The 21,602-nt window shown below is 39.0% G+C and overlaps 2 protein-coding genes across 2 annotated transcripts in view; one reads left to right on the forward strand and one right to left on the reverse strand.

Annotated features, from left to right (window-relative positions):
- Positions 1-1,868: 1,868 nt before the first annotated feature.
- Positions 1,869-7,065, reverse strand: LOC139459398 (uncharacterized; the record flags this gene model as incomplete). The annotated part of the gene is made up of 12 exons (XM_071240851.1): positions 1,869-1,922; positions 4,129-4,209; positions 4,513-4,593; positions 4,727-4,819; positions 4,857-4,963; positions 5,551-5,587; positions 5,679-5,731; positions 6,235-6,271; positions 6,355-6,417; positions 6,539-6,601; positions 6,677-6,751; positions 6,997-7,065. Coding segments are annotated over 12 exons (813 nt in total), but the record flags the coding sequence as incomplete, so codon positions are not given.
- A 9,633-nt stretch (positions 7,066-16,698) lies between these two features.
- The window catches only part of LOC139458736 (BTB/POZ domain-containing protein 8-like), a 29,876-nt gene continuing 24,972 nt past the window's right edge, over positions 16,699-21,602 (forward strand). The window contains exon 1 of the mRNA XM_071240141.1: positions 16,699-16,749. The gene's annotated coding sequence lies outside the window, so the exon portion shown is untranslated. The remainder of the gene's footprint in view (positions 16,750-21,602) is intronic.

Here is a 21,602-nt window from a genome sequence, read left to right on the forward strand (position 1 = left end):
TCTTTGAGTGTGTTAAGTGTCAATGTGTATGTTGTTAAGCATGTGTGAGTGAATGTGTTTTTAAGCCGCAGACAGCAAAAGAGACTGTACCCGGTGTGTACTTTAGTCTTAGCCGGAGAAGCTAGTGTCTGATGTCATCAGCATCAATCAAGGCACAGTGTCACACAGTTTCCAAATACTGGCACTCTGGACCCATACCACTTTGCCACCCATTGCCACCATACCTTTGTTTTGAGTCCAGTTTGAAGATAACAATGCTAAATATAGACATCCAATCAAACTAAAGCGCATATATCACCAGTACTGGACTTTTGCGTTCTGTTTCAGTTTCCTGATATGATTAAAGATATTGAGGACTCGGTTGGACGAGGCTGCAATTTAACTGTAGATGTATGCCAAACTCACTTTGAGAAGAGGCATTGTAATTGGTTGGTGATGTCAGCATGATGAGGGAGAGAAATTCTATACTATGTTAGTGATGAGGGAGAGAAATTCTATAGTATGTTAGTGATGAGGGAGAGAAATTCTATACTATGTTAGTGATGAGGGAGAGAAATTCTATACTATGTTAGTGATGAGGGAGAGAAATTCTATAGTAGGTTAGTGATGAGGGAGAGAAATTCTATAGTAGGTTAGTGATGAGGGAGAGAAATTCTATACTATGTTAGTGATGAGGGAGAGAAATTCTATGGTAGGTTAGTGATGAGGGAGAGAAATTCTATAGTAGGTTAGTGATGAGGGAGAGAAATTCTATAGTAGGTTAGTGATGAGGGAGAGAAATTCTATAGTAGGTTAGTGATGAGGGAGAGAAATTCTATAGTATGTTAGTGATGAGGGAGAGAAATTCTATAGTAGGTTAGTGATGAGGGAGAGAAATTCTATAGTAGGTTAGTGATGAGGGAGAGAAATTCTATGGTAGGTCAGTGATGAGGGAGAGAAATTCTATAGTAGGTTAGTGATGAGGGAGAGAAATTCTATAGTAGGTTAGTGATGAGGGAGAGAAATTCTATAGTAGGTTAGTGATGAGGGAGATGGCAGTGAGGGCAGTTCTGAAAGGAAGTTATTGTGGTGAGGTCCAGGGTATATATCATAACAGAATGGTGAGATAATTCCCTAGATAACTGAGGATGAGTTAAACTGTAACTTAATCCTCATTACTTTGTTTAAGGACAAGCATGTTGAACTTTTTATTTGTTTGTTTTATTTTTTCGTGCTTTGATGTCGGTGTAAAATCAAGCAGGATCAGATGGTATTTGGATAAACAAAAGAAGCAGGTTTAACATTAAGAAATGGAAAGTTCTATCACACAGAGAAGTAGGTGTTCCAGTAGAGTCTGTGATATTATACTGGTGTTGCATTTATCATGTTTTAACATTCAGCAATGTACAAGAACAGCTTTGTTTCAAACTATTTCAAATATTTTGATTGAAAGTAAGCTAATCAATGCAACCGTGCTGTTATAAGTTGGGCATTATGAGTCTTGCTTGACAACGGTATAAGGATCTATACCGAAACGTCGCTTTTTACAGTGTTAAAGAAGTTGTTATGCATAAAATTGTGTCTATCTTGACTGTAAAAAGCGACGTTTCGGTATAGATCCTTTGATAGGCATTTCTTAGAGGTTGGCGGATGACAAGATAGACACAATTTTATGGATAACAACTTCTTTAATACTGTAAAAAGCGACGTTTTGGTATAGATCGTTATACCGTATGATCTCTATTCCAGAATGACTTCCAGTATATCTGAGTGCCGGCACAACACCTTGTAATCAATGTTGGCTAAGAAACTGCAGAAGTAATGGCTCCATGCCTATGTGCCTGGGTTGTGTAAACTTAGCGTGGTGTATTTTCTTGGGGTATTTTCAGTTAGATATCTGTTCCGGAACTGTTTGCCAAACTCGAATGAATCCTCTGAAGTTCCTGTTCAACAGTAGTGTTGAATCTTACATGAACTTGCTTAACTTGATAACTATAGCACTGCTGCCGAATGTACACGCCACTCAAAACACTGGATCCATCTGAGTGTCAGTAGACCTACCGCATTTTTGTTTTGAAAACGGCCAGAAATTCAGAAAGCCATTTCTGTGAGATGAAATAATTGATCTATCATTTGTGTTAAATGAACTCCGTTTTTAAATGCATTTTCATCTGGGTGTGAATTAGGTTTCTTTGTATTATCTTATGAAATGTCTCCTGGCATTACAAGACACAATAGAGATGGATGTGTTGCTATAGAGATGTGTATGAGCACTGCTAGATTTGCATTATGTCATTCGGTAGTGATTCCCACAACTTGCCAAACATCTTTGTTGTCCCCCCCCCCTGCGCAAAAGCGTGGAGCGGGGGACATAGTATTCACGACCGCCCATACGTACGTCCCACCTGTTTGTTGCCGCGATATCTCAAGAACTAAACACTGGATTGTCTTCATATTTGGAACTATGGTGTTTATACAGACTACGCAGACACCGGTCGGTTTTGGTGACCTTGACACCATTTTCAAGGTCACAGCAGGCAAATCTGCTTTTGGAGTTGGAAAACGGTGTTGCCGCGATATCTCAAGAACTAATCGCTGGATTGTCTTCATATTTGGAACTATGGTGTATATACAGACACCGCAGACACCAGTTGGTTTTGTGACCTTGACCCCATTTTCAAGGTCACAGCAGGCAAATCTGCTTTTGGAGTTGGAAAACGGTTTTGCCGCAATATCTCAAGAACTAATTGCTGGATATTTCATATTCTTCATATTTGGTACTATGGTGTCTATATATGAGCAGCCATGAGCTGATTTGATTTGCAGGAATTTGGGTAATTATTTCTAATGGTACGACAAATAGTTCCATAGAGGTATCTAACACAGAAAATGATATTTTTCAAAAGGAATAAAATATTTGGGAAAAAAACACATATCGCATAAGGTGGCGGGGGACATTTCATCACTTTGTGACAAATACTTGTTGTACACATGTTTGCGTGGATGACTGTCGAGGGTTACATGAGTGGCAGTGATAAAACTGGTTTTTGTTTTTAAGATCCGAATCTGAATGGATTGCCAGCTGTTGTAAAACCATTTGCAACTATCACCCAGTTTGAGATCATCTGGGAGCCGAGGTTTGGTGAAGCAACGTTTTGACTGAAATGCTTTTCTGAATAAATTATCCATTTTCTATGGTAAGCATGTTGCGTTCCGTGTATTGGCTCTCATTAGGATCTCCACACTGATTCTGTACCACGTGTATTGAATCCAAGCAGCTCTTCAGGCGTCGGAGCGGTTGGTTGTTGTCAGTTGGAATGTCCAGATATGATACTCTATTCATTAATTGATGGGTTCATATTCATATTCCGTCATCAAGAGACTTGGAGACGCAAACCAATTTTACACGAAAATGTAAGACTTGGGAGCCTCAAAATGGAATGTTTACTGTTTGTGAAGCAAGGGGGCACAATAGCATGACTTACAATCTGTAAATGTCCTTCAATGTGGGCTCTGAGTTTTCTGATGTGTAGGGCAACATTGTTATGCAATTTTGCATTGTACATTCACTGTAGCAGATTAAGAAAAATTGTTGAAAATTGATATCGTCAAATTTTGTGAAGTGGCTGTCTTAGCCTAGGTGAGCTACAGAGCCATGGCTCTATTTTATATGTCTACATGTATAGATAGATGGCCTGTTGAAATGATGGACAGAGATACTATGGTGAATCCTTACAGCATAACACAGTGCTCATGGCAGTGATTCTGTAAAGCAATTCACCATGATTATCATCCATTCAGCAAGTGACACACTGACTGACAAGTACATGTATCTGTTGCCTAGCAGCAAGTGACACATTGACTCACATGTACATGTATCTGTTGCCTGGCAGCAAGTGACATATTGACTGACAAGTACATGTAACTGTTGCCTAGCAGCAAGTGACACATTGACTGACAAGTACATGTATCTGTTGCCTGGCAGCAAGTGACACATTGACTAACAAGTACATGTATCTGTTGCCTAGCAGCAAGTGACACATTGACTGACAAGTTCATGTATCTGTTGCCTGGCAGCAAGTGACACATTGACTGACAAGTACATGTATATGTTGCCAAGCAGCAAGTGACACATTGACTGACAAGTACATGTATCTGTTGCCTAGCAGCAAGTGACATATTGACTAACAAGTACATGTATCTGTTGCCTAGCAGCAAGTGACACATTGACTAACAATTACATGTATCTGTTGCCTAGCAGCAAGTGACATATTGACTTACAAGTACATGTATCTGTTGCCTAGCAGCAAGAGACATATTGACTGACAAGTTCATGTATCTGTTGCCTGGCAGCAAGTGACACATTGACTGACAAACTGACAAGTACATGTATCTGTTGCCTAGCAGCAAGTGACATATTGACTAACAAGTTCATGTATCTGTTGCTTGGCAGCAAGTGACACATTGACTGACAAGTTCATGTATTTGTTGCCTAGCAGCAAGTGACACACTGACTGACAAACTGACAAGTACATGTATCTGTTGCCTAGCGGCAAGTGACATATTGACTAACAAGTTCATGTATCTGTTGCCTAGCAGCAAGTGACACATTGACTAACAAGTACATGTATCTGTTGCGTGGCAGCAAGTGACACATTGACTGACAAGTACATGTACCTGTTGCTTGGCAGCAAGTGACACATTGACTGACAAGTACATGTATTTGTTGCCTGGCAGCAAGTGACACATTGACTGACAAACTGACAAGTACATATATCTGTTGCCTAGCAGCAAGTGACACATTGACTAACAAGTACATGTGTCTGTTGCCTGGCAGCAAGTGACACATTGACTGACAAACTGACAAGTACATGTATCTGTTGCCTAGTAGCAAGTGACATATTGACTAACAAGTTCATGTATCTGTTGCCTAGCAGCAAGTGACACATTGACTGACAAACTGACAAGTACCTGTATCTGTTGCCTAGGAGCAAGTGACACATTGACTAACAAATACATGTATTTGTTGCCTGGCAGCAAGTGACACATTGACTGACAAACTGACAAGTACATGTATCTGTTGCCTAGCAGCAAGTGACATATTGACTAACAAGTTCATGTATTTGCTGCCTAGCAGCAAGTGACACATTGACTAACAAGTTCATGTATCTGTTGCGTGGCAGCAAGTGACACATTGACTGACAAGTACATGTATCTGTTGTCTAGCAGCAAGTGACACATTGACTAACAAGTACATGTATCTGTTGCCTGGCAGCAAGTGACACATTGACTGACAAGTACATGTATCTGTTGCCTAGCAGCAAGTGACACATTGACTAACAAGTACATGTATCTGTTGCCTGGCAGCAAGTGACACATTGACTGACAAGTACATGTATCTGTTGCCTGGCAGCAAGTGACACATTGACTGACAAGTACATGTATCTGTTGCCTAGCAGCAAGTGACACATTGACTATCAAGTACATGTATATGTTGTGTGGCAGCAAGTGACACATTGACTGACAAGTACATGTATCTGTTGCCTAGCAGATATTGACACATTGACTGACAAACTGACAAGTACATGTATCTGCTGCCTAGCAGCAAGTAACACATTGATTGACAAACTGACAAGTACATGTATATGTTGCCTAGCAGCAAGTGACACATTGACTGACAAACTGACAAGTACATGTATCTGTTGCCTAGCAGCAAGTGACACATTGACTGACAAGTACATGTGTCTGTTGCCTGGCAGCAAGGGTCACATTGACTGACAATTTCATGTATCTGTTGCCTGGCAGCAAGTGACACATTGACTGACAAGTACATGTATCTGTTGCCTAGCAGCAAGTGAAACATTGACTGACAAGTACATGTATCTGTTGCCTAGCAGCAAGTGACACATTGACTGACAGGTACATGCATGTATCTGTTGCCTAGCAGCAAGTGACACATTGACTGACAGGTACAAGCATGTATCTGTTGCTTAGCAGCTAGTGACACATTGACTAACAAGTACATGTATCTGTTGCCTAGCAGCAAGTGACATATTGACTGACAAGTACATGTATCTGTTGCCTGGCAGCAAGTGACACATTGACTAACAATTACATGTATCTGTTGCCTGGCAACAAGTCACATATTGACTGACAATTAGATGTATCTGTTGCCTGGCAGCAAGTGACACATTGACTGACAAACTGACAAGTACATGTATCTGTTGCCTAGCAGCAAGTGACACATTGACTGACAAAGTGACAAGTACATGTATCTGTTGCCTAGCAGCAAGTGACACATTGACTGACAAACTGACAAGTACATGTATCTGTTTCCTAGCAGCAAGTGTCACATTGACTGACAAGTACATGTATCTGTTGCCTAGCAGCAAGTGACACATTGACTGACAAGTACATGTATCTGTTGCCTAGCAGCAAGTGACACATTGACTGACAAGTACATGTATCTGTTGCCTATCAGCTAGTGACACATTGACTGACAAGTACATGTATCTGTTGCCTAGCAGCAAGTGACATATTGACTGACAAGTACATGTATCTGTTGCCTGGCAGCAAGGGTCACATTGACTGACAAGTACATGTATCTGTTGCCTGGCAGCAAGTGACACATTGACTGACAAGTTCATGTATCTGTTGCCTAGCAGCAAGTGACACATTGACTAACAAGTACATGTATCTGTTGCCTAGCAGCAAGTGACACATTGACTGACAAGTACATGTATCTGTTGCCTAGCAGCAAGTGACACATTGACTGAAAAGTACATGTATCTGTTGCCTAGCAGCAAGTGACACATTGACTGACAAGTACATGTATCTGTTGCCTGGCAGCAAGTGACACATTGACTGACAAGTACATGTATATGTTGCCTAGCAGCAAGTGACACATTGACTAACAAGTACATGTATCTGTTGCCTAGCAGCAAGTGACACATTGACTAACAAGTACATGTATATGTTGCCTAGCAGCAAGTGACACATTGACTGACAAGTACATGCATGTATCTCTTGCCTAGCGGCAAGTGACACATTGACTGACAAGTACATGTATCTGTTGCCTAGCAGCAAGTGTCACATTGACTTACAAGTACATGTATCTGTTGCCTAGCAGCAAGTGACACATTGACTAACAAGTACATGTATATGTTCCCAAACAGGGACACATTGACTGACAATTTCATATATCTGTTACCTAGCAGCAAGTGTCACATTGACCGACAAGTACATATATCTGTTACCTAGCAGCAAGTGACACATTGACTGACAAGTACATATATCTGTTACCTAGCAGCAAGTGTCACATTCACCGACAAGTACATATATCTGTTACCTAGCAGCAAGTGTCACATTCACCGACAAGTACATATATCTGTTACCTAGCAGCAAGTGACACATTCACCGACAAGTACATATATCTGTTACCTAGCAGCAAGTGACACATTGACCGACAAGTACATATATCTGTTACCTAGCAGCAAGTGACACATTGACTGACAAATATGTATATTTTTTGCCTTTGAATTTGTGGAACCCAGGCGAGAGGGAAAAAAACAGGCGAGCGAGTGAGCTTGCACGTTTGCTCTTTCATTCCTTCCCGGCCTTCCGTCTCAAAGAGTAATTTGTACAATGAATATGCATGAATTTCGCTAAATGCCCTGTGCATGACCATACATGTGAGCAGGAAGGGAATTCCTTCTACTGACATAGTGGGATTCACGGACATACTTTGTAACAGTCGTTGGGAAATGAATACAATAACATGACCAGTTCAGCTCATTAGAATGCAGAAATTGTATTGAATGCAACGAAAATTTAATTATAATGTAATGTGCAATAACTATAGTTATGGTCCGTATACTGCGAATTCAAATGCAGTTTCTTATATGTTCGCACAAACTCATGCATACACACGTTTTAATGTTAATATGAGGTGACCTTTTGTGACACCGTATGTCTAAATCACTCTGCCTTGTGTTTTATGTATCTATCACACAAAAGTTTGGATATATCCACCATGGTTACCCTATCCCGCTGAGACGAAACATGAAACAAGGTTATCTATACTGAACCAAATTAAAAACTTCACTATCCTAAAATTTTAACATTTTGACCAGTTGTGGGCCCTTATTGTGTATTTAAACAGTAATGGCCACGTATTGTCTTCGGGTAACACCCGTTTTTTGTGCAGGTGAATCGATCAAAATCATGTGCACAGCACTATAGTGGCAAAAGTGTTTTTTTTCACGTGCAACTGGTCACGTGACCATAATACAGCACGTGTTGTCAGCCATACTTGTTAGCAGTCATTAACAAAACAAAAAAACACAAGAAAACAATAGTCTTTACGGCCATTTGTCATGCCACGCCTTCCAAATGTGCAACGTCCGTAGCTGAAGTCGCAAGGACGATGGGTTGTAGTCGACGGACTGTTTATGATTTACAGACGCGTCCACAGCAAACTTGTACCACCGCTGATCGCCCTCGGCCAGGTCGACCACATGTGACGTCACATGCAGAGGATCGTCAGATTGTCTTACGTCACCTCCGTAACCGATTTTTGACGGCTACATCAACCAGAAATGAACTATTTAGGGGTAGACTGAGTGCGCAACTGTTCGAAACCGTCTGAGAACTGCTCACCTTCAAGCACGACGGCCCTACTTCGGGCAGATTCTGACTCAATAACACAGACGTCAACGTCAATTGTGGGCACAGCGACACTTGCGATGGACTCAGAGGAATTGGAATCAAGTCGTCTTCATTGATGAATCCCGATTTAATCTTTGATTTGTTGATGGTAGGGCGAGGGTGTGGAGGCGCCGTCATGAACGTTACGCCAAATGTATACAGGAAGTTGACAGATTTCGAGGCGGAAGTGTCATGGTGTGGGGTGCTTTCTGTGGCAATGCACGTTCCAGGCTTCTTGTCATCCGTGGCAACCTCAACGCTGCTGCTTACCGCGACCAGGTACTGGCACCAGAACTTCTGCCTTTTATGGCAGCACATGGACCCGGTTTGATCTTCCAAAACGACAATGCCAACCCCACACAGCAATTTTGACAAGGAATTTCCTTCAGAATGCGGGAGTCAACGTCATGGACTGGCCGTCAAGGTCTCCCGACCTCAATCCCATCGAACACATCTGGGATGCCATTTTGCAGCAACAATGGCGTCGTCTTCCCAATCATGTGTTCGCAAGCCTCACAAGGCCCATGCGGAGGCGTTGTGTGGCAGTTGTCAACGCACATGGTGGCCATACACGCAACTGAACTTGTGTGCCATCAGATTCTCGTGCTTGGGACTTATGATTTAAACTGTTGATGTTATTACTGAATACCGTAGGTGCTTAGAACAAATTATGGTTACCACCGTTTTAATTAAAATCCTTCTTTGGACATTAATGATTAAAAATTACCTTAACTGATACATTTGTCCGTTGTATATCATATATGGGATTACTTTTAAAAATGTGAAGTTTTTAATTTGACTCAGTATATATAATATGATCTCTTTGCGTCTGAGAGGAAGTCTAGTTTTATTGACAAGATCGCACAAAGTAAGGATTTCAATTTCTATAGTTCCTCAATTGCGGTTGCCAAAAAGCATAGGTCTTCACTTCCAGAGATCCCTTTGAAAAACACAATATCACGGACTTTTAAAACAGGCGACTGTACGCGTGGCTACCGGTTGTGCACGTGCATGCAACCGCGCCCAATACTGCAGATATGGCACTTGCTGGCCACCTGGCGCTAGGAATCAGGACATTGGCATGTTGATGGCGCGAACTTCAGGAAGTTTGTGACAACGTTACGTCAAGATCGAAACTTTCCTCTCTAGCACGTATGTGTAATCGGTTCCACAGTGCATCAACAGACACCTCTGCGTGTCCAATGTGTTGGCGTATGTGTGGGCATGTATCAGGGCCAAGGTGGACAGTCGGTGGAGCTGAATCAGTCTGCGTTCAAGGAGGTATCAGTGACGTCAGTTCCAAGACAGCAGCACGCCACAAGTGTAAATTAATACTTCGTCTGAAGTTCATAAGATCCCAAACACATATTGTGTAGGCCTGCAGTGCAATTAATTTCAAGAACGTATTTAACCGACAGTCAGAATAAGTTCTAAACAGTTCTCAGAAATATAACAGTAAGTGAACGCCACACAAATACAGTACATTTATTATGAATGTCTTGATTGGTCGCAATTATATATATTGGACGACGTTGTTTTTTTAGAAGGAAGTGTCTATATGAGTTGTTCCCCATAGATGCAGCTGGGCAACGTAGATAGACGCAATGGCCGAAGGATTCCATCCCAAAGCTGCAGAGATATAGCAATCGGTTTTGGGAGAAAGGTAGAGATAATTTACGTGAAAACTGTGAGAATATGCAGGTAATGCCAAACTCATACATCACCTGATATCAATCATATATTTGAAAAGAAAGTAATACACCAATTGTCAATATTGGTTTAATTGCACAAATGAATTATCTAGTCTAGGCAGAATTTTTATTCCATCTGATTCAACCATTTTCCAATGGTATAACAGTAAAAAACCTGATGATAGATAAACGGAGAAAATTTGACTGTACACAGTTAAGTTATACACCTGTCTGTACTTCGGAACTCGCTTTTGACCAAAAACAAGAACTGTTTAAACACGTTATACAGACAATTTGAATTCTTTGCACGCATACGATAACAATAAAGATTTAAGAACAAGCTTCTGATAGAAATGTAAATAATATATTCTGCCGCAAATGCAGGTTGTAGCACAGGTATTTTTTTTCAGAAAGCATATATCATATACAGTCAAGTCTCGTTAATCCGAAAACTCCTTACTCGGACAATCGGCTTTATCCGACACAAATGATAGGAACCGATTAAATCAGTGCTATTTATATATATACTTGTATTCCTCCATAGGAGAGTTACAAGGTATAATATTAAAGATAATTACATGAAAATAATTACATTGTCAGAGAATACCACCATATACCAATGTCGTAACGGATTTCTTAGTAAATTCCGTCCATCTATTGAAAGCGGTAGAGTCCTCGAATTACACTTCGTGAGTAAGAGCGACTGGTATCTGAATCAGTATCCAAAGGTGGCTTACAGGACAAGAAACAAGCTACAAGATCATAGTCTGATTTGCTGTGGAGTTCAACGCTGATGTCAACGGGCCCTATACACACAATGTCACACCATAAGTTCTCTCTTATTGTTCCCTTACTCACACATTGGCACAGCACGTGAGTCAGTAAGTCATGGTAGTTAATACCACAATGTGTACAGGTACCATGTAATTTCCCCAGTCTCCACATTGCACACATGTGGACAACAAAACAGGCTCTGCCTTTAGCTCAGGATACTCTCTAGCTATCCTCCACGCCACGTGTGGGGTCACATCCGGATGAATACTCTCAAAGTGCACAGTGTCAGGGTCTGATGAAAGTCTTTCCCGCCATGCAAAAGTATTCACGGCTTCTTTGACTGTTCTTTTCCATATCTTCCGTTCCAGGAATGTACCGGAACTAAGAAATGCCTCCAGGTGACAGTACAATGAATATTTGTGTAGGATGCGACATGTGTCTGGGACAAAGCCCATACTTGTGGGTGAACGCTTATGTATATACATGGAGATACGAGTCCCTTTGGGATACAAATTGCCTTAATAAGTTTTGAGCTTGTCATGGGGTTTAGAGCGCTTTCATGCAGTCCCGATTTGACGAGTACCATGGCTGATGCCTTCATATAGCTAAAATGGATAGAATTATCATAAAAACGCCCGCATGTTATCATTACTTGACGACGGGCCATTAACACGCCCGTTGTTAGGTGACGTCATAGGATAGAGATAGGTGACGTGACGTTCAATAGTGACGTCATCTGGTTTGTTCTATGACGTTTCCATATTTGTAAAAGTGGGTCAGTGACATTCGTGTTGATTGCAGTAAATGTTTCAAAACCGATATTGTTGTTTCTTTTTATTTGATAACAAATTCCATCCATTTTAGCTATAATAACGGTAACGCTATTTTTCAGGGCATTATCATTTGCAGAAGCCCTCGGTCTTTCCAACTGCCCTCCTTCGTCGGGCAGTTAATGGAAGACCTCGAGCTTCTGCAAATGATAATGCCCTGAAAAATAGCGTTACCCTTATATTATGTCTCGATTTTTTTAGCTCCCCTTTATACAAATTCACTGATCACGACTACCACCTTCGAAAACCGCATTGTCCAATGATGTCAACAATCTTCAGCTATGACGTCGATTCTTGTGTGACGTCATTTCTTCCATCACAATGCGATACCAATTACGTCAACAATGCTGTCCTGATGACCTAAACAATCCACTGTGATATGTGCACTAGTGCAAGTACGATTGTTATAACCTCGGTTATTTCAAACCATAGGGCTAGAAAAACATGTCGATGACAATTTTGGACTTATGTAAATGGGTCATGCATGCATTGTCAATTTGTTTGAAGCACGTTTGTATAGCTTTGTTTTACCAGGAATATGTTTAATACTTGGATTTTATATTGAAAAAAATCAAGTATATTTTTAAAGACACCTTGAATTCCAGCATTTGTATAAGAAAGGGATACATATTTTCTTTACAGTCTGTATCTCTGAATATATTTCACATAATCTGCGATTTTAATATATTATTTATTTATGTTGACATTGCTTGTAAATAAGTTTACAAGTAGCCCTATACCCCGGACATCTCAGTGTGAATAATTCATGTATTGTTACCCTGATGGAAACTCCTCATGCTATTTCCCCCAGGCTGACCTGATGTCCTGACGCTACACATGCAGATAGTCTATCTTACAGAGCATATATTCGATAAAACATTAACCAAAATTCCACTCTCATCCCCGTCACAGTTCAAGCAGACAATACCCCTTGCAGCTCTGCGATTAAGAGACTTGAATGTAGCGGGTTCTCTTTGTAGAATGATGTTTTTTAACCTTCTACATGGCTGTATTTCAGTGACCATATGTTGGGCTAACTAACAGAGAGCGTCTTTAGTTTATACTTTCATATTTTGAGAACTTCGCTTAAGTGTGTAGGTTTGGTTTCCACAGAATATCTCTCAAAACTCTCTGTATTATTTCTTTTGGAAGATTTGCTCGAAGGTCATCCTATTGTGCGCGTCCAAATTCGTTTTAGTTCTACATTTAAAACACACAATACTTATATCCTAAATCAGTTTTAGTTCTACATTTAAAACACAGAATATGTATCTCCTGGAACTGTTTTAGTTCTACATTTAAAACACAGATTATTTATCTCCTAAATCTGTTCTACATTTAAAACACAGAATATTTATCTCCTAAATCTGTTCTACATTTAAAACACAGAATATTTATCTCCTAAATCTGTTTTAGTTCTACATTTAAAACACAGTATATTTATCTCCTAAATATGTTTTAGTTCTACATTTAAAACACAGTATATTTATCTCCTAAATCTGTGTACATGATTGGTTATAAGTTTATGTTCGGAACCGTCATATTCAACTTTGACTATGTTGGTGTACTGTGTTATACGTCAGAAACAGTTTTAAAAATATATTTCATTCCACTTCCATGTATATGTTAACAAATATATAGATCAGGCAAATACGTTTACAATCAAGGTAGAGGATATGATAAAAAATAGTGATGGAAGTGGATCAATTATTTTATGAACGTTTCATTGTTATCATGACTGGACGGAGAGTAGAAGTCAGTTGCTTCCATTTCTTATAACAATGCATTCTGTTGATTTTGATTGCAATATATTTTTCGATTTAACAAATATCACTCAGTATTTTAATGAATACATCAAAGGAAAGTTTTTGATTATTAATATTGATAAATAAATAAATATTTTTGCTGAGAGCAGAATATGGTTAACTACATGGTTGTATGTACAAAATCCAAACGTGACATTCTATTTATCAAACTCACGTTTTCTATAAAATATGCCTGCGCAGTAGAAAAGTCTCTCCAACAAGGATTGTCCACATGAGTGAGTGAGTGAGTGAGTGATGATGCAAATGATGCTTCAGTTGATAAGTTCATAAAAATAAAACCAGGCTAAAGACCACAAGCAACTAAAGCTAGACCACCTTACTCGGGACCATGGGGACTTACAGTGCTATTGCTTCCTACATGACTTCCAGCAGGACTGATTGTCCATATGAGATAAGCAGTCATCAATATTAGAAGCAGCTGAGAATATGTGTCGTGTGGGAAAGATGGTATTGCTACTTGTATTCTTTTTTAAATATCGTTTGAATGTGTCATCGACTGTATCATCGACATTTCTTCTTTCTATGTATCTTGTTTGTCATTCCAATTAAATTTATAACAAAGCTTGTGTTGCTTTCATATATAAATGTTTTCACGGGTTATGAAGTGCAGAGAAAATATGTACCAGAGAAGAGACGGACAAAGTTTTAATAACTGTGATTTTTTCCTATTAATGTTAAATTTCTTCTACGTCCATTGTTTATAATATCTAGTCGTTTGCTTGTATTGATGACCCAGAAGTCTTTTAAAGAAGAACTTAGTCTATTACCTAGGACTTCCAAATCTCCTTTGTATCATGCTAGCTTTATACCATTGCAAAAAGTTCTAATACTTCCAAACAATGCAGCTATCCAGGCTGCTTTAGTCTCATCTACATATATTTAAGGCCAGACATGTTGTAGAAATTATTTAGTGTTTCTATGGCGGTATTTAGTCTTTTTTTCAGATCCATCTAATAGAGCTGCGTATTGTCAGCATATTTTCCTGATTTGTGTTCGATGTTATTTAGTGCAATGCCCTTTATGTTGGAATTATCCCCATTCACTGCACCTAATATAGAGGGAGATACCGGGTCTCCCATTTCTAACATAAAAAAATGAAAGATGCCCATTTTGTATAACAGATGCTGGTGCTTTATCAGTCAAAATCTGTATCAATTTAATAATATTTGGTTCTAATACTTATTCAATAACTTGTTTAGAGAGAGTGTCAAATATATGTCAGAAAGTGCTTTATCGTGCCTTGGTGTTCAAAATATCATAACAATGTACCTTAAAGTTTAAAGTGATTGCGCAGTAACTTGATGGGTAAACATTACACTAGGCCCTGCTTCCAATGAATCTCTTACGGAGTAGACTCCCTGATAGAATATGCAGCTCTCTTTGAATTGTATCTGGTGAGCTTAAGTGCCTTGGCGCCATTCTTGGGCATTAACATTATATGTCGTATTATTTCACTGAATTCTGTGACCTACTATGCAGTGCTCATTTGTTTGGGGCGGAAGATAAGACGTTCCTTAATCGTGCTCATCATAATCGCTGTGTGTTTAATGTCATGCATTTTGGTTATGTTTGCGAGATGAAGTGCCCACGGCTGAGATTCTGTGTTGACAAAATGGATCGGGTGGTCAGACTCGATGATGTTGTTGACTGACTGTCATCGTACCTCGCCGAAGTGGGAAGATACTCATAATATAAATGACTGGTTATGGTCCGTAGTTGATTATTAATATGCTATGCGTTGATAAGAGAAAAACACAAACGCATGGTGAATGGATAGTTAACGATGACAAATATGCCTAAATAACAACTACGTTTAGATAGCATTGTACATCTATCACATTTGCGACTGTCACTGACGACATATATTATAAATATAATATATATATATGTTACCCATATGGGTAGGAAAGTTATATGTATAATTTTGCGCATGTGCATTTTAGCTATTCTCAGTGTAATAAGCTGATTGGTCAGTTGAAGCAATATGACGTCACATTACTTCAGTATTGAGAAGAATGTGATATGCCTTCATTGTTCATGACCTAAGAAATTGTTTTTATTACATCGTCTAAAAACAAACAGACTGACGTGACGGGGAGAGTGAATGTTGCCCAAATGTAGCACAACTATAGGGGTGGGGCCATAAAAATATGACGGTTATATTTTTTCAAATATTTAAAAGAATATTATTTAGTGACTGCTCATTTATGATAGAGGTTAATTTGTTTGTTTGTTTGTTTTGGGCAAGGGTGGGTGCTGGGTGGGGTGTGGGGGGCAGTCCTTAAGGCCAGTCTCACACCCAACCCCGTTAATTAATGAATAGTCCCTTAAGTTGAATCTTAAAAACACACGTCAGAATTCACTCTACAACTGTAGAATGTCGACCACAGACGAAAAGCTATACAACACCTTCCTAAGTCGTAAATGGCCAGGGTGCGATTTGAAATTAACTTCATGAAACATTATGGATAGAATTCTAAAGGAATTTATTTTTCGAACACCAGAAAAAGGAGTTGAATATGAGTTCCAAATACGAATTTATTTGCGTTCCGTAAATAGACCCCCGGAGCCCGCGTATCGAAAGGGAGTTGGTTAGTCTGCCTTACAGACCCTGATACAAATATATCAAATTAAGCCCATGCAAGTCTATATGATTTCGCAAGTCTAGATTACTGCAGTATCATCTTAAAATGAAGAGAGTCTCTGGGCTCCTGTTTATTAAATTATTATTAAGATAATTTTACAACTGTTTTTTTTCTGTACGATATGTTCAATTTCATAGACTAGATGTTAGTCTAAGGGATTGGCAACTCTCGCTCAACTATGCTTAGTTGTGGTCTGCAGTATATCGAAAGATGCAGAGTTGTTTCCCTTCGTTTATGTTCGTCATGACTAAAAACAAAATAAATGCGAGCAAAATCTGGTGACTGGTTGAGAAGAAAGGTAAGGCGTATATAAATTTGATTCATCCTGTTTTGGATTAGGGCGCATGCGGAATGCATCACAGTATATGCTTATGTATTGTTGTATCCCACCGGGTGTTGTGCTCGGTAAATGCAAGGTGCGCGTGCTTGCATCAGGCAGCGTATCGTACTTCGCACCAGCGCCAGGACAACGTAGGCTAGATGTCAAGCACTGCATCAACAAATCTCGATGTTCACAAACCTGCCCTATGCTCACACATGTTGCAAGTTGGTGAGCATTATGTACGAAACGTTCAAAGGACACAACAGTTTGAAATCGTGTATGACAGCTGCTGACCTCATGTCATTTGAAATTATCGATACATTAAAAACATAATGATTACCTGTAGGTTTTATTTCTGTATTTTCCCCATTTCAATTAAAAAGGCTTGCGGCTAAATCCAGAAAAAAAGAACAGGATCATAAAGTGATTATTAGCAGAGACAGAAAATTATGATAGAGGGATAGCCCTCCCCAACAGTTTATCCAGAGACTATACCGTCAGTATATGGTCTCTTGTTTATCATAAACCATCAGTGCTACGGTCTGGCATGACACCCTGCTGTTAACCTCCCTGTACTTCTGCAGATGCACAATAGATGCGCTGACATTCCCAACTGACCATTCTGGTAACCACGTAAACAATATTACATAATTCCCTTAGCCAAGATTTTTCTGACTGCGACCCACGACAATCTAATAAAAGGTTTACAATAATTTTTATCTTATTGCCCATTAGCACATGGTTGCACAGTTGGTTGCAAATTATTCGCTGAACCTGTGTGTCTTCCGCAAACAACGTGTCCTTATAAGTCCAGGACATTTTTTTCAATTTACATTCGTCACAGCCATGAACGACTTCATTCCCTGGGACAAATTCGTCTTGGACCTCATTATTTTACATTGAGAATTAACACACTATAACCAGGGGTGGGTTTTGGATAACTCTTGGTCTGGAGCGTATGACATTGATGTAACCACTGCCTTACCATCAGTAATATCTCCAAAAACGTTTCAATCAAAGAAAATGATTGAAAAAGTAAATTTGACGACTGTCTATGATTGTAGGTTTTCTTTGTCATGTGAATGATAAGCATAATCAAGCCAATATCAAAAGTATTAGAGCAGGTTGGGCAGTACCGGGACAGTGACAGTACTCGGACACCCAGCAAATTAACGTGTACACAATAAACAAATGTACTGATGCGCATTGTAATGTAATTTTTACACAGGCTTCTTCCTCTTCCTCCCTGACATCAGCAAAGATTTGTCTGCTACTGGTAACACTCAGGTAGAGTACATGTTTTCCCACGTGACCATGCCGCCCACACATTTTGTTGTGTTTTGGCAATGCATCGCAGTTTCTGATGATAAGCTTATAGCTTCCACATGACTAGTTTCTGGTCTGTTTTTCTGTTTTTGACGACTTCAAGTGAATCGACCCCACCAACATGGGAACATTTGGCGCGAAAAATTGAAAAAAATGTAAAATGTGTCCTCAGAGAAATTATGTGGGAAGGCACTACTAGGACAGTCGACAAATAAAATTTGGAAATACATATTAGAAAAAATTTGAATAAAAATCATTGGAAAAGAAAATGCAAAATAAAAACATTAGGTGTTTTTCGATCGTAAGTGACATATTTTAAGAGGGTTCTGATTGGGGAAGCGAAGTTACAAAACCCACGCCTAAAAATAATAAGATACCGTAAAATGCACAGGAACTCAGAAACTGTAATTTACAGTGTAAATAAAATTCATCCAGACGCAAGCAAGATAGGTGCAACAGTTCACTATATTCCCGATGTTCTTAAAATATATCTCCAGATTATCTTCATATCATTTAATAAATCCAGCTAGATTTACATGCAAATATGCATGGCCACTCTCAGGTGTAAAATGACATTATGTTAATCAATGCATCTTGTCTTTATTTCATTTAAATTCGCTATTATATTATAATGCTAATAGTTCCAATGAAATAAAGTTTCACATTAAAGGGACACTGATCTAACGCCATTCCCCGGACTGGTTGTTGCCTTTGTTATTGTTTTTTCCCGTGTGAGTACCCGGATGATACGCAACGCAACTGAGCGTGATCAGAGACTGGGCTACCGTCTGCAAGGACAGCTAAATAAACTTGGAGGCTGGAGGCAATATTTGTTTTATGCATTTTTGCATAAACACTGATTGGTTAACTGAGATCTATAAAGATTCGACAAAGGGCGCATGTTAAATAATTTCTTCAGCCTAAACAAACAGACAAAAAGAACCGCGGAGCTCATCGGAAGTCGTCATTTGGAAATACCCCAGATGGTTATAGATTAATACTAAAAAAAGTATCCATGCAGTGAAAGCATTTTCGGATTTCGGATTGCGTAATACGATTACTACTCCCTTGTTGTCATCCACGTTTTCTCGTATAACCCTACACTTGTGTATTTGTCGTCATTCACTTGATGCTCAGTTAATGAATTTATTACAGGTACAATTAGTGGTAGCACCACACCACTTAGATTACCTGACAAAGGTTCTCATTTGGCATTTATTGTGTCTGGGGTAATTATTCAATCTAAATCCAGGTTTGAAGTGAGGTTATGTAATATGCACGTGGCAGCCCAGCAAGAGATGAATGATCAGTTGATATACTTTTTTTGTAAATCAACAGATCGTTCCTAGTCATCAAAGGATTAACAGAAAATACGTTGATTGATTAATCACTGTTATCTTGCACAGTGGATATGTCAAAAGTGAGTGTTTACATGTCTAGGTTTACTAAAACAAAGGGAATACACTCATATCATGGCGTGAAGTGCCGATGTAAAAACAACATACAATTTGTTCAAAGGGTTAACTGATAATACGTTGATTGGTTGCTCATTGTTATCAAACTCAATGGATTTTTTAGGAACCGTTGACGTAATGAAAATAGTTGTCAAGTGGCCTTTCTCAGCCGACCCTTGAGACTTGACACCCGAAACGATATATATCTTTTAGAATATTTGAAAGTTACAGAGACATGTGACATCGAATAAGTTATTTTGTATAGCTGCAGACGAGTGGGATATTATTCCTTTGTGTGTCAATTCACGGATACATTCCTCGAATAAGGGAGCTGCCTATTTATACACATAAATTTGGTAAGTTGTAATTATGGTATTTGCATTTTGTTTTCCTTCATTTGAACCGATTCGTTCTTGTTTTTCTACGTCTTGGTTGGGAAATTCTTCAATGCGCGATAGACGTTGTTTTCACAGGTCATTTCCTTTGTAAGCATGTATAGATTACCGTCAATTTGTAAAATGTGATTCTCTCAGGCAATTTATAAAATGTGTAAATATTTCAGTCATTTTGACTAACAAATCTGTCCAGATTGATTAAGACGATCAAAAGGGCCTACAAACATCACAACAGATTATTATGTAGGATTAGAAGCCAGACAACATAGAAATGTACTTTTCAACGTAACATTTTCAATCTCTTGGTGATGATATTAAACATCAAAATTTGGAAATGTTACACATTTTGACAGTAAAAAAATATACACACTAAAAAAGCAATGCTCAGGAGAAATATTTACTTTGTGTTACAAGTCAAAATAGTGTAAACGAAAAACGCAAAAATTGCCAAGCAAGTGACTTATCAAAACTTCGTCACCATTACCGATGCTACCCACAAAGATACCTACATTTCCTTATTATCTCGAAAACTGTATTTCATTTTGTTGATCAATGTGACCATACGCCCTTATTACTATCCATAAAAGTGACTAATGCGCTTACGAATGGCGCAGCAGAGGTCGCGAACTAGTCTAGATTTCTGCTATACATCCGGGTACTCACTGGGAAAAAACAGTAACAAAAGCAACAACCAGTCCCGGGGAATTGCGTTAGATCAGTGCCCCTTTAAACTACAAGTGTTGTAAAATGAATTCTGGGTGTGATCGAGAATGCGCTTCACAAGAAATCAAATGTTATTTGTTAATGCCAGTTTGGGGCTAGCAGTTATAATGCGATTTGCCAGAGCCAGAGATATTATTCAAAGGGAGGCTACTCTGAAAATCTAAAGCAAAGAGGAAGATTGTAATTTTATAAGCATTATTCAATATGACCTGATTAATTTGAATATTTCAGCATACAAATAATTAGTTCTTTCAGGTATAACAGTACAGCTTCAACAAGAATGGTACCAGATATGTGTATATATACTGAGCCTGTACTAGGGCTGGGACGGGTAACTCGGGTACCCGGGTCGGGTGGGTACTGAGTAGGACCTGGGTACCCACAGGACTACCCAGACCCGTGGTTAGTCATGTGATATATAGTTTAATGACAAAAATTATCTAGAACTCTATGGTTACACTACAAGTCACTAATTTTCGCATTTCTTTCTGTCTATGCACCCATTCCTTCTGACTTTTCATATGGTTGAATAAAGATATAACTTCAGTCAACTTCAGTGTATGCATGACCAGATTGTTTAATACATGTATCTAAATAAGTTTTGCAAGTGCTGTGGTAAAAAAAAATCCCAATCAAACATTTTGTATCTCTTGAGACCTACAGTGGGTACCCTGGAAGAGACAGGTAATAGGGGGATGGGTACCCGGGTAGTAAATTTGGACTTGTCCCAGCCCTAGCCTGTAGTAACGTTTGTAGTTTTCTAAATTGTTTTACCACAGTTTTCTATTTATTCCTGATCAATCAAATACAAACTTTAATAAGCTTTAACCTGGGACAAGGCATATTTCTATTAATGATGTGACTATTAAAACAAAACTAAACATAAAAAATCTGATATATGTAAATGTATTTATTATAGAATAAGTCAATA

Source organism: Haliotis cracherodii, unplaced genomic scaffold, assembly GCF_022045235.1.
Source record: "Haliotis cracherodii isolate W230 unplaced genomic scaffold, xgHalCrac1.p SCAF_13, whole genome shotgun sequence".
NCBI lineage: Eukaryota > Metazoa > Mollusca > Gastropoda > Lepetellida > Haliotidae > Haliotis > Haliotis cracherodii.